General features: G+C 37.9%; 1 protein-coding gene across 14 annotated transcripts in view; it reads left to right on the top strand.

Moving 5' to 3' along the window:
• Positions 1-15516, top strand: part of DOCK3 (dedicator of cytokinesis 3) — a 231799-nt gene that overhangs the window by 67552 nt on the left and 148731 nt on the right. For all 14 annotated transcript variants that reach the window (XM_069769586.1, XM_069769593.1, XM_069769587.1 and 11 more), the window contains exon 6: positions 11161-11309. In XM_069769586.1, coding sequence (XP_069625687.1) covers positions 11161-11309 — 149 coding nt within the window. The remainder of the gene's footprint in view (positions 1-11160; positions 11310-15516) is intronic.

Genomic DNA, 15516 nt, shown 5'->3' on the forward strand with positions numbered 1-15516 from the left:
AACTTCTGGGGGAAAAAAACCCACACTTGCTGTGGATCAAGATAATCTGTTCTTCCTCTGGAAGACCACATAATTCAGCAAATATATTTTGGGATGTAAAGTACCATTATGACTGTGATTTTTGTGTAAATAGGGGACACAAGTCTACAAAGAAAACGGAAGGTGATGATGTGAGCAGGGAACATTTGATACCAATTTTAGTTCTGCTTATTAAAGCTCTTTCACTGCTGGGACCTCATATTTACAAGGACAGGCAGGTTGGAGATGTGAAGGTCAAAGGCATCCTTAGCTGCAGTGACCTTGAGATGTTAAAGCTCAAGATCCTGAGAGGACGGAGCGGGGCAGAAAGAAGGATCACAACCCTGGACTTCAAGAGAGCAGACTCCGACCTCTTCAGAGATCCCATGGGACAAGGCCCTGCAAGGAAGAAGGTTCTGAGATGCTTGGCTGTTTCAAGAATCACCTTGTCCAAGCAAAGATGCCAGGAGGTTTTCATGGATGAACAAGGAGCTCCTAGCAAAACTCAAACATAAAAAGGAAGTATACACAAAGGTGGAAGGAGGGACAAGGAATCTGGGAGGAATGTAAAGATACGGTCCAAGCATGCACAGACCAGGGTTAGGGGAGCGAAAAACTCACCAGGAGCTACATCTGGCAAGGGATGTCAAAGGCAACAAGAGGTACTTCTATAAGTACATAAACAGTAAAAGAAAAACCAGGGGAAATATAAGCCATCTGCTGAGTGAGGCAGGGCCCCTGGAGACACAGGATATGGAAAGGGTAAGGTGCTGAATGTCTTCTTCACCTTAGTCTTCACCAGCCTGCAGAAATCCCATGTCCCAGAGGCCACAGGAAAAGTCTCAAGTAAGGAGGTCTTACCCTTCATGGAAGAGCATTGTGCTTGGGAATATTTAAGCAAACTGGACGTACATAAGTCCATGGGCCCTGATGGGATATTCCTGCAAGTGCTGAGGGAGCTGGCAAATGTCATTGGAAGGCCACTGTCAATCATCTTTGGAAGATCATAGCAATTGGGACAGGTGCCTGAGGACAGGAGGAAAGCAAATACCACTCCTGTTTTCACAAAGGGCAAGGAGAACCCAGCAGACTACAGGCTCGTCAGCCTTGCCTTGGTCCCTGGGAAGGTACTGGAATAACTAATCCTGCAAAACATTTCCAGGCACATGAAGGACAAGAAGGTGATTGATAGTAGTCAGCATGGATTCACAAAGGGGAAGCCACACCACCCTGATAACTTTCTGTGAGGAAATGGCTGGCTTTGTACATGAGGAGGAGCAGTGGATATTGTGTACCTTGACGTCAGGAAGGCTTTTCAACACTGTCTCCCATAAGATCCTCATAGAGAAGCTGATGAAATTTGGACTAGACAAGTACACAGTGAAGTAGATAGATAACTGGCTGGATGGCCAGTCCTGGAGGATGCTGATTGGTAGAAAAAGTCCAGTTGGTGGCCAGTAACTAGTGGAGCACCCCAGGGGTCAGTACTGGGTCCAATCCTGTTCAACATCTTTATTAATGATCTAGGTGATAGGACAGACTGTACCCTCAGCTGCGTTCACTGATGATACGAAACTGGGAGGAGTGGCTCATACACCAGAGGGTTGTGCCTCCATCCAGAGGGACCGGGACAAGCTGGAGAAATGGGCTGATACGAACCTCATGAAGTTCAACAAAGGAAAGTACAAAGTCCTGCCCCTGGGAAAGAATACCCCCAGGCAGCAGAATATGCTGGGAGCCAACCTGCTAGAAAGCAGCTTTGCAGAAAAGCTCCTGGGAGTCCTGGTGGACACCACGTTGAGCATGAGGCAGCAATGCACCCTTGCAGCAAAGAAGGTTAACTGTGCCCTGGGCTGTATTAGGAAGAATGCCAGCAGGTCAAGCTATGCGATCCTTCCATTCAGCACTGGTAAGGCCACACCTGGAGTACTGTGTCCAGTTCTGGGATCTCCAGTACAAGAGAAAGATGGAACTACTGGAGAGAGTCCAGAAAAGGGCCACTAAGATGATTGAGGGACTGGAGCATCTTATATACAAGGAAAGGCTGAGAGAGCTGGGACTGCTCAGTCTGGAGAAGAGAAGGCCTGGGGGCTATCAGCAAAGTGTGTACATACCTGAAGGGAGGGTGTAAAGAAGACAGAGCCAGGCTCTTATTAGTGGTGCCCAGTGACAAGGCAAGAGGCAACAGGCACAAACTGAAATACAGTAAGGTTCTGTCTGACCATAAGGAAGCACTTTTACTGTGAGGGTGACCAAGTACTGGCATGTGTTGCCCAGAGAGGTCATGGAGGCTCCATTTTTGGGAGATCTTCAAAAGCACTCTGGACATGGACCTGAGCAACCTGCTCTGGGTGACCCTGCTCCAGCAGGAGGGTTGGACCAGATGACCTCCTGAGGTCCCTGCCGGCATCAATCATTCTGTGATGGTTTCTGCTGGCTACAGAATAACCAAAGGTCCATGTAGATGGTGCAGTGAGAGGGTAGTGGTCTTTTTCAAAAGCAGCACTTCATCACTTGTGATGGTTCTCTCTTTTCTGGAGGGAATGGTGTTGAACATGACTAGCAACATGCTTGAACGCGTATTTTCAGCGTTGTCTGTTTTGGAGATGTTATTGCAGGTCTCATGCTATGCTATTTCTAGTTGTTCTCAAACCCCCAAACTCTACAGTCTTGCAATCAGGATAATTTATTCTTCATGTAAAAAAGAAAAAGGAAAATTATGCTTTTCAAGCTCAGAGAGGGTCTAGAAAATGTAACCTGTGAGTACTCAACACAGAAGGTCTTTATACATCTCCCAGAGGCATAACAGAATTATCAGCTGCAGAAGTCAGCTATATGCATGTCAGAGATTTATTTTTTTCCCCTTTAGTTGGTTTACAGACCTTTCTCCTTTACTCTACTCATAGTTCTGTTCTAGTTGTTCTCGTCTTATTCAGAGAGACATTTGGGGCCACATGCTGGGAAAAAGGAAGCCTCTTTCATGTTCTTGGGTTCTTTTCTTACTGTATTATCTTTCAGAAGGTTGATTTACTTATCTAGTTTAGTTAGTAATACTTCTGAAGAAATATGATAAAGCAAAATATATTGTCTTCTTGTTGTGTCCTTTTAACAGTTAGATGATGTGATGAAGCCATTCAGAAATGGGGGGGAGACACCAGGAAACTAATAACCAAGAAATCATCCTTGATTGCATGCAAGGTTTTTGCTATTTGTTTTTCCTCAGAAGGGAAAATAAACTTATCTTGAATTGTATTTTCTTACATTTCAGAATAAAAACAAGTTAAGTAAATGTAACATACAAACGATTTGGAACTGGCTTCAATAAATGTAATATGGATTGAAAAGGGGTGGGAGTGTTAATGTCACTTGTTTTACAGTATTAGAAACGAAGGATTAAACCTCTACGTTTATCAGAATAGTAATCCCCTTCAATTCCATTTCCTTAAGCTTTGTTTAAAGTTTTTTATGATGTTATGAGACAAGGTTAATGTTGTTGTTACTCCTAAGGAATTAGGAACTTCAATTGAATTGCAACAAAATAATAGCAAGCTGCAGTCTGTTGCACAATCTCATGTAGGTTTTTCCAGCCCTCAGCTACCATCAGTGGCAGCCAGGATAGAGGTGGGCTGGAGACAGAGGGTCACTTTAGGGTATATTTCTTCAACCAAATTTTTCCTTTTCTCAAGTTCATTATCCCACAGAGCCCCTCCTTGTTTTTCGTGGAGAAGACCAATCTCCCTTCTTTGCATCCTATTTTTTTGTTAATGAAAAAAAGCTAACCAACACTAGTTTACACCCAGACTATCTGTCTTGTTCTGGCCAAGTTGCATTTCTTGACGTTGATGATACAGAGCCTAAAAGTAACAAAAGCATATGAATACTAATAGCATGAAGTTAGACACCAAAGCCGTGTCAGATTTGTTTAAAATTGTTTCTGTAACTGTAAATGTTGTCATCTGTTACTTGTCTGAAGTTGCTGTATTGGGCAACTCGGGTTGTCTGAAGTTGTAAATAAGGAAAAGATACAAGAGTCAAGGTGCAAGTCTTGACTTCTAGTGAGTGTAATAATTTGTACGTGGAGTTATTTACATATATGGTACAAGCAATTTGTAAATTGGACAAGTTGTTTATAAAGGAAATTGAAAAGTGTGATTTTTTTGTACCGTACTGCATTACTACCAATAAATTTAGGTTCTGAATTGCATCTTTAAGTTAGACATTTAAGGTCTGTGAGGTGATACAAACAAATAAGAAAAAACTTCTCTTCTTGAAGAAGTACAGTAGCATGGTGCTAACCCTTCATAAATATATTTTTCTTCATAGTATTCTATGGAGAGCTCTGAACTTGAGGTGGGTTGATTTGTTAAATACAGAGCATTGTGATAACAGGTTTAAATATTATCCACTGTCCTTCATAGACAGTAATGGAAATCTTAGGAAAGAAAACAGCCGTTTTCAAGAGCACATAGCTTTTATAACATTATGAGGACTTGTCCTCTGTGTTATTACCTTAAGTGTTGCTATTGCTGTAATGTTACCTGGGTTCCTCTTGGCATGATGTTTATAGCTGTGAAAAGCTGTAGGGTATTCATTTGGTTTGCAACAGACACAACATATCCCCAGGTTTTTGGACTTGTTGGTAGGTAGCTTTAAATACAGCATGTGGTTTTTGGAGCAGATCAAATAATTGTTGTTTTCTGTTTATCATAAAGGTTTTTAATGTAACCGCATTTTTAAAAAATCTTTTTTTTGGTAGAAATGTGCAATCCAAGGAAGTTCTGAAATTATTTCTGAGGCAATCCAATAGTTGCTTCACTGCACAAAGTTTCTGGTAAAGCACATTAAATGCTCTTAAGTGAAGGAGGAGGTTAACATAAGTTCTGCACAAATGAAAATTCTAGTACATTTCAGAGAAATAGTGGGAATAATGAGTGGTGAAAAGAGCGTGCATATAAAATCAGTTTCTGTTTCTGATTTAAGACTTCACATCACAGTTTTCATTCTTTTGAGGGTTTTTTTTGGTTTTGTTTTTTTTTTTGTTGTTGGTTTTGTGGTGGTTTTTTTTTGCAACTCAGGGAAAGCCAGAATTCTTATAGTTTCTACTTGGATTGTTGCCAAGAGTGCAAGGAACCTTTTCATGAAGTTAGCGATGTAAATTCAACATATCTTTTAGCTCTTAGCTCAAGGATTTCACTAGCTGGAAGAAGCATATGGACCTAGTACATCCAGAAAAAGGTTACTGTACTATTAAGTATGGTATATGGTGATTCAGATATGTCATTTAATATAATACAAAGGAAGAGCTTGTAGCAATATTTCTGCTTATCTTGTAAAGGCTTTATTTTGTTGTTTTGCTCTGCTTTTGCTTGCTTTATTGGTATTCCATCATTCTTTTTACTGCTTAAGTTTTCCCTTTGTCATGTGTCAGTATTTTAAGCTATTTTACACATTTTCATTGGCAAAAGAGTCTGAAAAATTTATTTTTCTGTCACTCTAATTTACTTTGCTTTAATATACACTTTACAATGTAAATTGAAGTGCCCTCTGTGAATAGAGAATTTAAAACAGATTTATATTAGAGTAAATAATTTCTGTTTGAAGCTAAAAGCTATGAATATTCATAGAAGAGAATAAATGCTATTCATGTTAATGCATCCTTACTAATAAATAGAGAACTTCAGGATAGAAGAACGGAAATAAACCAAAACTGAGGTGCCCTCCTTTCTGGGTCTGTTACTTGTTTGAAAGACTCATGTTGCTCGTTGAGTGTTCAGTGGTGTGCTGTCAGCGAAGTGTGAGCTCAACCTCAGACTCTTGTGAAAACTCCAGGATAGTACCACAATCCTTTGTAAATGTATTTTGTAGTTTTAATAGGGAGAAGTTGTAATTCACTTAACTTCTTGTTTGATGTTACTTTTCCCTGTTTGTTTTCTGTATTTTTTTAGCTGTTATTAAAGTCCATTTTAGTTCTATAAAAAAAGAGGACTAGATGCCCAGGCACACATGTAGAACAGAAGAATATGTGCAATTATTAACTGTGTTCTCAAATTGCTTTGCTTTGCTGTGGGTGCCAGTCTTGATACCTGGTACTATCCACGTCTCCTACACAAGTTTTACTTCAATTACTTTCCCTATTCCTGAGACATCCTTGTATTGACCTGTAAAGTCTGACCTTTATTCATCAACAGGTACTTGATGAATACTACCTAATTTGATAGGTAGTGTCTGAGGTTTGCATAGTAATAATATTAGAGATTTTGGGTAAGATTAAACTATAAATATTGCACAAATCTATAAATTCTAACAGAGCTTTACTATAAAATAATTTGCTTAATTAAAAAAATCTAGACAAAACTGAAAAGAAAGGCATGAGTTTTATGTTGTTTCCAGCTTTACTATTTCCTTTCACGTGCTGATGATGCTTGCAAGCTTTAATATCTAATTTAGGTACCGAAATCTGGTACAAGGAACCTGGGAAAAGCTACTCACTTGCTTTTATAAGGAAAATAATTTTTTGTGCCCATCTACCGCATTATAGCCCAAGGCAATTCTGTAGAAAACGTCTTAAGGGATGGCTCTTGAGAGAGGCAAAATCCTGACTTCTTTACAGTAGTGTTAAATGAAGTCATGGTAACAAAATGACTATAAATAGGTCATTTTCCATAGTATACCAGTTTTTAATGTATTTTCATATTACGTGGTATTTATTTTGAGAAGAATGACAGAAGCAGCCATAGTATTTCCAAGCTACCATAGGCATGAAACAGGGAGTTTGTGTTACTGCACTGAAGCACGAAACAGCTTTGTGTTCGTGTGAGTGCAGGTTTATTTTCTGTGATTACCTGTTTAAAAAAACCCCAAACACCTGTGTCAGGTGCCGTGCCCAGGTGTTGGCAGTGGGGATGTCTCTGTGGGAAGAGGCCAGTTCCAGCTGGTTCTGCAAGAGACCTGCTACAGGGCACAGCTGAGCCTGTTAGCAAAGCTGGTGATGCCTCAGGGAAAGCATGTTTGAGAAGGGGCGAACAGTCACACAGACAGTGAGGATGAGGAAAAAAAGAGGGAGAAAGAGCCCCACGAACACCCGAACCAGAGCAGGAGGTGAACAGGTGACGGAGCAGGTACCCACACTGCAGTCCGTGGGGAGGACCGTGCCAGAGCAGGTTTATCCTGAAGGACTGCAGCCCGTGGGCAGGACCCATGCTGGAGCAGGGGAGAGGAGCTGCTGGGATCGGCCACCCCCACCATTCCCCTGCTGGGTGGGGGCAGGGGAAGGGTGGAGGAGTTGGGAATGAAGGAGTGAAGTTGGGCCTGGGAGGAGGGTGGGTGAGGACAAGGGGGTTTGTATTTTTCTCACCACCCAACTCTGTTTTAATTGGCAACAAATTAAATTAGTTTCCCCCAAGAGAAGTCTGTTTTGCTGGGATGGTAATTGGTAAGTGATCTCCCTGTCTTTATCGCAACCATAAGTATTTTCATTTTATTCTCCTCTTCCTGCCCCCGTTGAGGAGGTGGAGTGAGAGAGTGGCTGGGAGGGGGTCTGGCAGCCGGTAAAGGTCAACCCACCACAACACCAAAACCATCTTTTGACTTTTGATCTCTATACAGTTAATGTGGAGTCATTAAAAGAAAAAAAAATATTGCCAGAATTCCACCTTTTGATGTGTAGCTGTATGTATGAAGATTATCCAAGCATTGATAAGCGTGACTTGTTAGTAGTAAAAGTTCAAAGACGTACAGCAACTGGTTTTGTATCTGGGGATAGTAAAATAAGGCAGCAAGATGTGCTAGAGGACAGACTTGTGCTGCTTGTAAGAAGAGAGTCCTCAATTAATTAAGGCTATCCAGATTCTTTTTCCCTGACACACCTTAATTATTGCCATAAAATTTTTTGCATAAATACTTACTTTTATATTCTGGATGCAAAACATTTGCCAAATATGTTCATAAATGTGCACAGCAGATCATTCCGGATGGACTGATAAACTGCTCATTGCTTGGTAGTTTGTGACAAAGCTAGATGGAAAATGAGAGGTTATAGGCTGTGTGAAAGTTTACAGTAAAACAGAATGAACACTTAGATGTCAGATTGACTTGCATTTTTTTATTTAGCTACTAACAAGATGATAAAGTTTCAGGTTTGTTTATGATGCTATTCTGACTAAAATTGCTTGAATGGCTGTAATGCTTAAAATTGTTTTTTCTGGAAACATGGTGTTCAGGATCACCTGTTTCACTTTAAGCAGTTTTCTTTAGGAGTAAGGTTTAAGGGTGAGCAGTTTTCTTTATGGGGGTAGGAATCCTGATCAGCTTAGCTTAGTGTTGAATTTTGAAGGTCTTTTTTTTTTCTTGAAAGAGAGAAGGCAGAGGAAAGGCATTAAAATCCCTGCCTCCCTCTATCCCAAATTGAGCTTAGTAGTCACTAGACTCTTGTAGTGTGAGGAGGGGCATTATAAACATTTTTTTGACTGCTTCAAACTCTTGACTGCTCACAAGCCTGGAAGTAAGCTACCTTCAACTCTGTTCTAGCTCTCCTTTCTCTCTCGCAAGTATTTTCAGTCATTTTCATGGGTCTTGCATCTATGGTTCACTTCATAACTGTTTGACTGAGATCACAGCTACAGCTCCTCTAGCTTTCCACTTTCTGATACCTCCTTTTCCTTCCTCATAGGGGACTTTGTGTTTTCTGAAAAGGATACCATATGTTTAGCTCTTTGTCTATCAATACTTGCTCATTCTGTTTGAAGCAGATGAAATATTTCTTGAAGAGTAAGTCTAAGAACTAAAGCTGAAAAGGGCATATTGTCACGCTCATGGAACACGAGAGGTGCGAGAGGTTTGAGTTTGAGGGTTTTTCTTTTTTTCAGATCATTGTGTAGGACCTAATGTGACTAGCTTTTACAAAATTGTATTCTACAATCTCATTTCTTATTTATTTGTATTTGAAGTAAGTACTTATGATACTTACGTGAAAAACAACTGTGTAAAAATAACTCCAGAACACACAGTAATTTAACCAGCATAGTGTTCTGGACTTGAATGCATTGATAGCCTTGAACCATCATTCCAAGAATGAGGGAGTGGCTCTTTCAGCAGGTTTATTTGGGAATTCTGAATACGATTTTGGAGCTGATTCTCATGATCACTTCATTGCCAACTGTTTTATTGATAGATATGCCTAATTTGTTTATTGGTAGTCCCAAACTCCATTGTCTTCATCTTGTGTTAGAAGAAGTTACAACCTTTTCTTGTTCATATAAATAGCATATAAAAATGGGTATTTCCTATACCTACTGTCTTCAGCTTACTTTGGATCGCATTTAGTGAAAAAAACTAAACACAAATCTAGTCATTTTATGCTTATCAGCTGTGCATGATTATCTTCCTAGAATAAGTATTTTCAGCTATGGAAATACATGTCTTTCTGTTGGATCTGGTGTCTGTATTTCATTTTTCCAGGCAGGATCAGAACCAATGTTAATGCATAGTTGAAAGATGGTGCATCTTTTAATCTCAAAATAGTTTGATAAGAACAGCAGATGATTCCATCTGTGCTTAACCTGCTTCAGCAAAACAGATGTGTAAGCAGGTTCAGAGAAATTAACAAATTGCTGATCAAAATGGAGTACATGGAAATCTGTTTTCCTGCGTCATGCAAATTTAGTGGTCTTGTAGATAAACAAACTCAAGTAGATGGAAATTCTTTTTTCATCCCATCTTACCTACTTTTGGTAAAACAAGTGAAAAACATTTTTTCTGATAATACATTGCAGTAGAAAACAATTCTGTTTTTCTTTGTGGATGTTCCTCTATCAGATCTAGTCTTGATAAATGCAGGTATCTTTATTAAGAGCGCTTTTATAAAATGCTTATTTACAAGCAGAAATGTGATCAAGACAATGCTAGCTTGCAAAGTCTTAGTTTCAGTCCATCTAGTCAGTGTTTTCCCCAAGTGAGATTCTAATGTTGCAAGTTTTGTATACAGTTAGGAATGGAGCTTAGTTGCTTAAAAAACCCAGCATTCAACTGCAACAGGAGACTTTTTTTTTTTTTTCCTTCTTGGGATCCTCATTCATTGCACATTGGCCATTTTACACAGTATGAGACGTGGCTGCGCACACATGAGCCACCTTGACGCATAATTCTCATGTAGCAGATATTGGAGTAGTTTGGTCACGCTTCCTTATCTTATGGCTGCTTATAGATGTCTTTGGTTGTTAGCACCAGACTTTCCTTTTTGAGGGCTTCTGCTATAGTTATTTCCTGCAGGGGAAAAAAGTATTTCCATTTCTGTCTGTGTTTTGGGGGTTGGGTTTTTTTCATATTTGGAGAATACTAGTTCTTTCAGAAAGGATTGTGGTGGTAGTTGTTTAGGGTGGGTTTTTTTGTTAGGTGGGGTTTTTTGTTTTTTTTTTTTTTTTCCTGGTGGTGGTAGTGTGGGGGTTTTTACTGCCTATGGTAATTTTCCTCTTTTAAAGTAATTTTGCAGGTGGATTTTATCATTAATTGCTTCAGTCCTTTTTGGAGTGCAGATAATGAATATTTATATTCCTCCACCTAATATAGATACCTGGGTAAATTTTAGTGATTGGAATATCAAAAATATTAAAAGTGCTTTTCTCTTGTGGTGAATCATTGTTGCTAACTCTTTAGAACCATTAAGTCAGCTGCTGGTAGAAAACTAACTTTTTCACCTCTCTGTTACTTTAAATCTAAAACTTTGAATTTATTATATGATTGGAATAAATGATCCCTGCTGCACATAATGAATCCTCTTATCTATAGCATTGGGTTCCATCAGAAAATGGACCCCTTAGCAGAGTGAGCCTAAACTTTAGAAATAAAAAGTTATTCAATTTAAATAGCAACAGTTAACGCTACTTTTTGATATAAATATTTTAAAGCTTGTACAAACTGGATTAATGTTCCTCTAGGGTAATTAAATGAAAATTTGGTAACTTATTAATATCTCTTTCTTTCTCTCTTTTTCTCTTTCTTCCTCTTTCTTCTTTCTCACACTCTTCCTCTTTCCAAACTTATTAATCTCTCTCCCCCCCCCTTCTCTCCCTCCCTTCTCTCCACCCCTCCCCGTTCTATTTCTTTCTCACTCTCTTCCCCTCTCTTCCCAAAAATATGCCTTTACAGAAACATAAGGTAGATCTTTTCTACAAACTGCGGCATGTGATGAATGAACTCATAGACCTACGCAGACAGCTACTGTCAGGGCACTTGACACAGGATCAGGTGCGAGAGGTGAAGAGGCACCTCACAGTGAGGCTGGACTGGGGCAATGAGTAAGTACAGGTACCAGCTGGGTACTGTTTGTTCTAATTCTTTTTAATTAGCTTTTATTAACTAAAAAACCCCAAACCAAACCCAACTGTTTCCTTTCAATAGTATTCGTACATAGGTAGAACATTTCATTGTTTGGCAATCAAATATAACTTTTTACAGTGAGTTTATTGCACAGTTTGTCTACTATGACTATAAAGTGAGCTGTTTGCTTATTAGTAGGCCTTTTCTAAGGCTATCTGCACTTTTAAAAGGTTTAGGTCAATTTACTTTGTATCAATATAGTGAATATTAGGCCTGGCAGGATGTGTTCATAGATACTAAAAACCCATTTGTTGATTGAAGTGTTTTAATGGTTGGTGCAATAACTAGAGTCTCACTGTCAACAGTGACATTGGAGCTGAGGCTGTGATATTTGTGGAGAGGTTTTTTTTAGAGCCAAAGACGACTGCAATTCAGATAGAAGCTGAAATGGTAATAAATTGCCATTAGACAAAAACTAGCCCTTCACCAGAATTGGTTTTATTCTGAGATAATACTGTATCAGACAGGTAAGTTTTGCATGACACGCGTATGATCTTTTCAAAGGAAATATCACCCTCCTCAGGCATATAGTAACTCCTTTACAACTAGGAATAGGATTAGTGCTAATTAACATATGGGAGGGGGGAATTCTGTAAGTTGACAGCTAAGGAAGAAAGTCAAATGTTTGTCAATAACATATCTTTGTTATGACTATTTCTTGGTCACCTACTTCAGGACTCCCTCTGAGAGAGGTACTTGAATACATTCATGAAGATTTTGCTGGCCCTCATGCTACATTTCATTTCTCTCTTGTTGAAAGAAAGCTCTGAAGGACATAGACTAATAGATTGCATCAGGTCATTGTTCTGCAGTGCTGTTACAGATATTTTCCATTGTCATTCCCAGCAGAGTAAATGGGAGCCAAGAGACCATTTTTGAACATTATGCCTAGACATTTTTGCTCAAAGAGTGTATGGATGAAATTAGCAACAGGAAGCTGCAAAAATGTTGTAAGAAAAAAGATGAGGAGACTAGACAGCAATGCAGCAATGTAGAGAATAGGTTGTTCAATAAGGTGGCTATAGACAACTTTTTTTTTTTAATGTAAAATCATTAAATATGGAGTACATAAAACTATAAAGGTAAATCTAATGCATGGCAATTATGGAGAAGCAGCAGTGAAATCAGTAAAAATAAATATGTTCATGATTAAATTAATCTGCTCAGGATGCTTGTTTAGGAAAAATTTTTCTGTTTTTCTGACTACATAAAAACAGGTACTGACCTCCCTAGAGAAAAAGGTACATGATATTAGAGACATATGCTTAAACAGAGGGTATCAATAAAGAAACTGCATAAAAAGGCATATGATTGAAAAGGTATTTAATTAAATCTGTACACTACGCAGTATTTAAATATAAATGTCTGGGAGTTTGGAAGGTCTTTGTGCAACATCACTCTTTCTGTAGAATTTCTGGGAGAGTTCTGTCACTTTCTTCTGTCTTGCCTCTCTGAGAGTTTTATCATGAAACTCATGACCACCTGTTTTATTCTGTTAAAAAACCCTAATGATTTTCATATACATACTCACGTAGTACTACCCTTTCTCAAATAATGTAATGATGTTCTTTGCTTATTCTGTCATACCTGAGATTTGCAAATAAAATAAATGAAAAATGTTGTTAATAACATGCATTAATGTTAACTGAGAAGCTTAAATACGTGCAATTTGAGCAGATCTGTAATTATTCAAGATAGTACAATCTAATAGGAGTCATTTCATGACCAAGTAGCTTTCAGGAAACAATCTTACACATCTGTTAAGTAGCATGTATGCGTATTTAGCGTAAAGCTACTTTTATCCTGACTTCGATCATTATTGCATTGTATTATTTGGGAGGGAATGATGCAAATGTGAAATCCACACTTCCTGTCACCACCAGTTAGTTTTTGCAGGGTTTTTTTTTTTGGTTTGTTGAACTGGTACCATTTTCCCTTAAATACACTGGCAGTGGTTCTGGTAGTCATGCCTTGTGTTTTGTAGGAGTTGGTGGAAATCAAGGGACAGACGCATTCCTTGGATTAGTAGTTACAGATTTTTTTGTGTGTGAAAGAAGTAATTTAGACTGTTTTCAGAACTACTACAGTGAACTTTTTCTGCATATTTTTGTATGCTTAGTCTAAATATTAAGAAGTTTTGCTCTGTAGTTTGGTCTATTAAAAATGTAGGAATACATTTTTTTTACAATTATTTCTGCTAACCTTTTGTATTGTTGCTAGTCATTCTTATAATGCAATACTGATTTCCACTTATTGTAGCAATTTAATTTTCTGTTGCTTACAAATTCTTTCTCCCCAATACAAAAATATGGTCCTGGATGCAATCTTTTTATCATGCTTTGTTACTTCTTCCAGTTACCCACAGTTAGCTGGTTTTTGCATGCATACAGTGACTGGTATTTCTGCTTGTATAGGTTTCTGTATTTCCCAATTGCTCAAAAGAGCAGAATTTACTACCTTCAGATAAGCATCTTTTTGGTGTTAGACTTTAAGTTTTAAGCATCCTCCTGCCTATTTTTGCACAGCTGCAATCTCATATACTGTTCTTTTTTCCTGCATATCTTGCTAGGTTTTATACAGAATATTAAAAATACTTGTGTTTTTTAAAAATGTTTCACTCTGATACAATTTGTTAGAATATTGACCTATTGAAGCCTAAAATGCTATTGGAAGTGTCCAGTGGACTGTAAATAACAAGGAAAAAGTTGTAGAGTAGGAAACAAACATAAAGCTGAAGTCTGCAATTTATGGTCTTATTTTAAATCAAGTTATAAAGTGAAATCTGCAGTTCTTCATCTCATTTTAAATCACATTGCAAGTAAAATACAAACTTGATTTTGAAATATTTGTTTAGATTTTTTAAATGAATAAGTTTTTCAACTTTTGCTAGTGCTTAGAATGTGGGAAACCAGAATTACACTTTTTTACTAACAAAAACTGTTTCATTGTAGAGTCTTTTGCATCAAAAACAGATGAAGGAATCTGCCTTACAGAGCTTCTATTTGAAATGTGAATCCTCTGCTGCTGCTCCAGAGAAAAAATTAATTGCAGCAGCATGTGCATACCTGATTTACCAAAAAGGCAGATGAAGATTTCTTCAAAGTAATTTAACTTAAAAATCAGAGGTCATCTTAAATGATATTCAGGATTGATTCTTTCAGAATATAACACCTGTCAGGACATTAAGAGAAAGCATCCAAGTTTCTGAGCACAATCACTTTCCCTTTTATACTGAGGGAAGATACTTCCTTCCCTGTAAATGTGGGAGAGATACTCTGTTTAGGCTCAGAAACCGAGTAGGGGAGGGGGACCCACCAATACTTTGAGATTTTGGACAGATAAAATACATAAACCAGATTAGTTTGTAGGCTTGTTTTACTTTTTAGTCAAAGGTTATTCTTTTTCACATAAAATGTTATTAAAATCATTGCATTAAAAGAATCTTCCAAATAGTTGCCATAAATTCTGCACAGAAACATCCAGAGATAGCCAAAAGTTACAAATGCATGTTTAAAAAGAAAAAACAGGGGAAAGAAAATGTTAAAAATAAAACTTCCATACTGTTATGCAAATAAAATTAAACATTGTTTTGAAGTCATGGTCCTTCTCTTACCTCAAAATTGCAGTCGGAAAGCCAGTGGCAGTTGCAATGTTAGTACCTACTAACGTGTTACTTTGTAAAGGGAGTAGTGTGATCCAATAAAGTAAGCATAGTCTTAAAACTCAAAAAGTCCTGAATTTCAGTGCTCACATCCTTAGAAGATTATTTTTGGACTTTGAGTGACTTACTCTCTTGTCATATTTTTCTTGACATAAAAGGAATAATAATGACTTCCTGGTAGTGGTCCAACTATTAGCTTAAAATTCATAAAATGCATTTAGATATATGTATTAAATGTACATACGAGGTCATAATATCTGTAAATCAGTTTGAGAATTAAAGAAACTCTTATTACAGTAGTTGTCATCATTGCATCAAAGGTGATCAAAATAGGAGTGAACAATTTAAACAACCATAATAAAATGCCTTTAAGAAGGTTGCAGAAAGAATAGTTGCCATTTCTGTCTAAATAGATAATATTTTTTCCCTCTCCTGAATATACTTGTAGTAATGATTGAATAGGG

The sequence above is a fragment of the Haliaeetus albicilla genome, chromosome 24 (assembly GCF_947461875.1).
Source record: "Haliaeetus albicilla chromosome 24, bHalAlb1.1, whole genome shotgun sequence".
NCBI lineage: Eukaryota > Metazoa > Chordata > Aves > Accipitriformes > Accipitridae > Haliaeetus > Haliaeetus albicilla.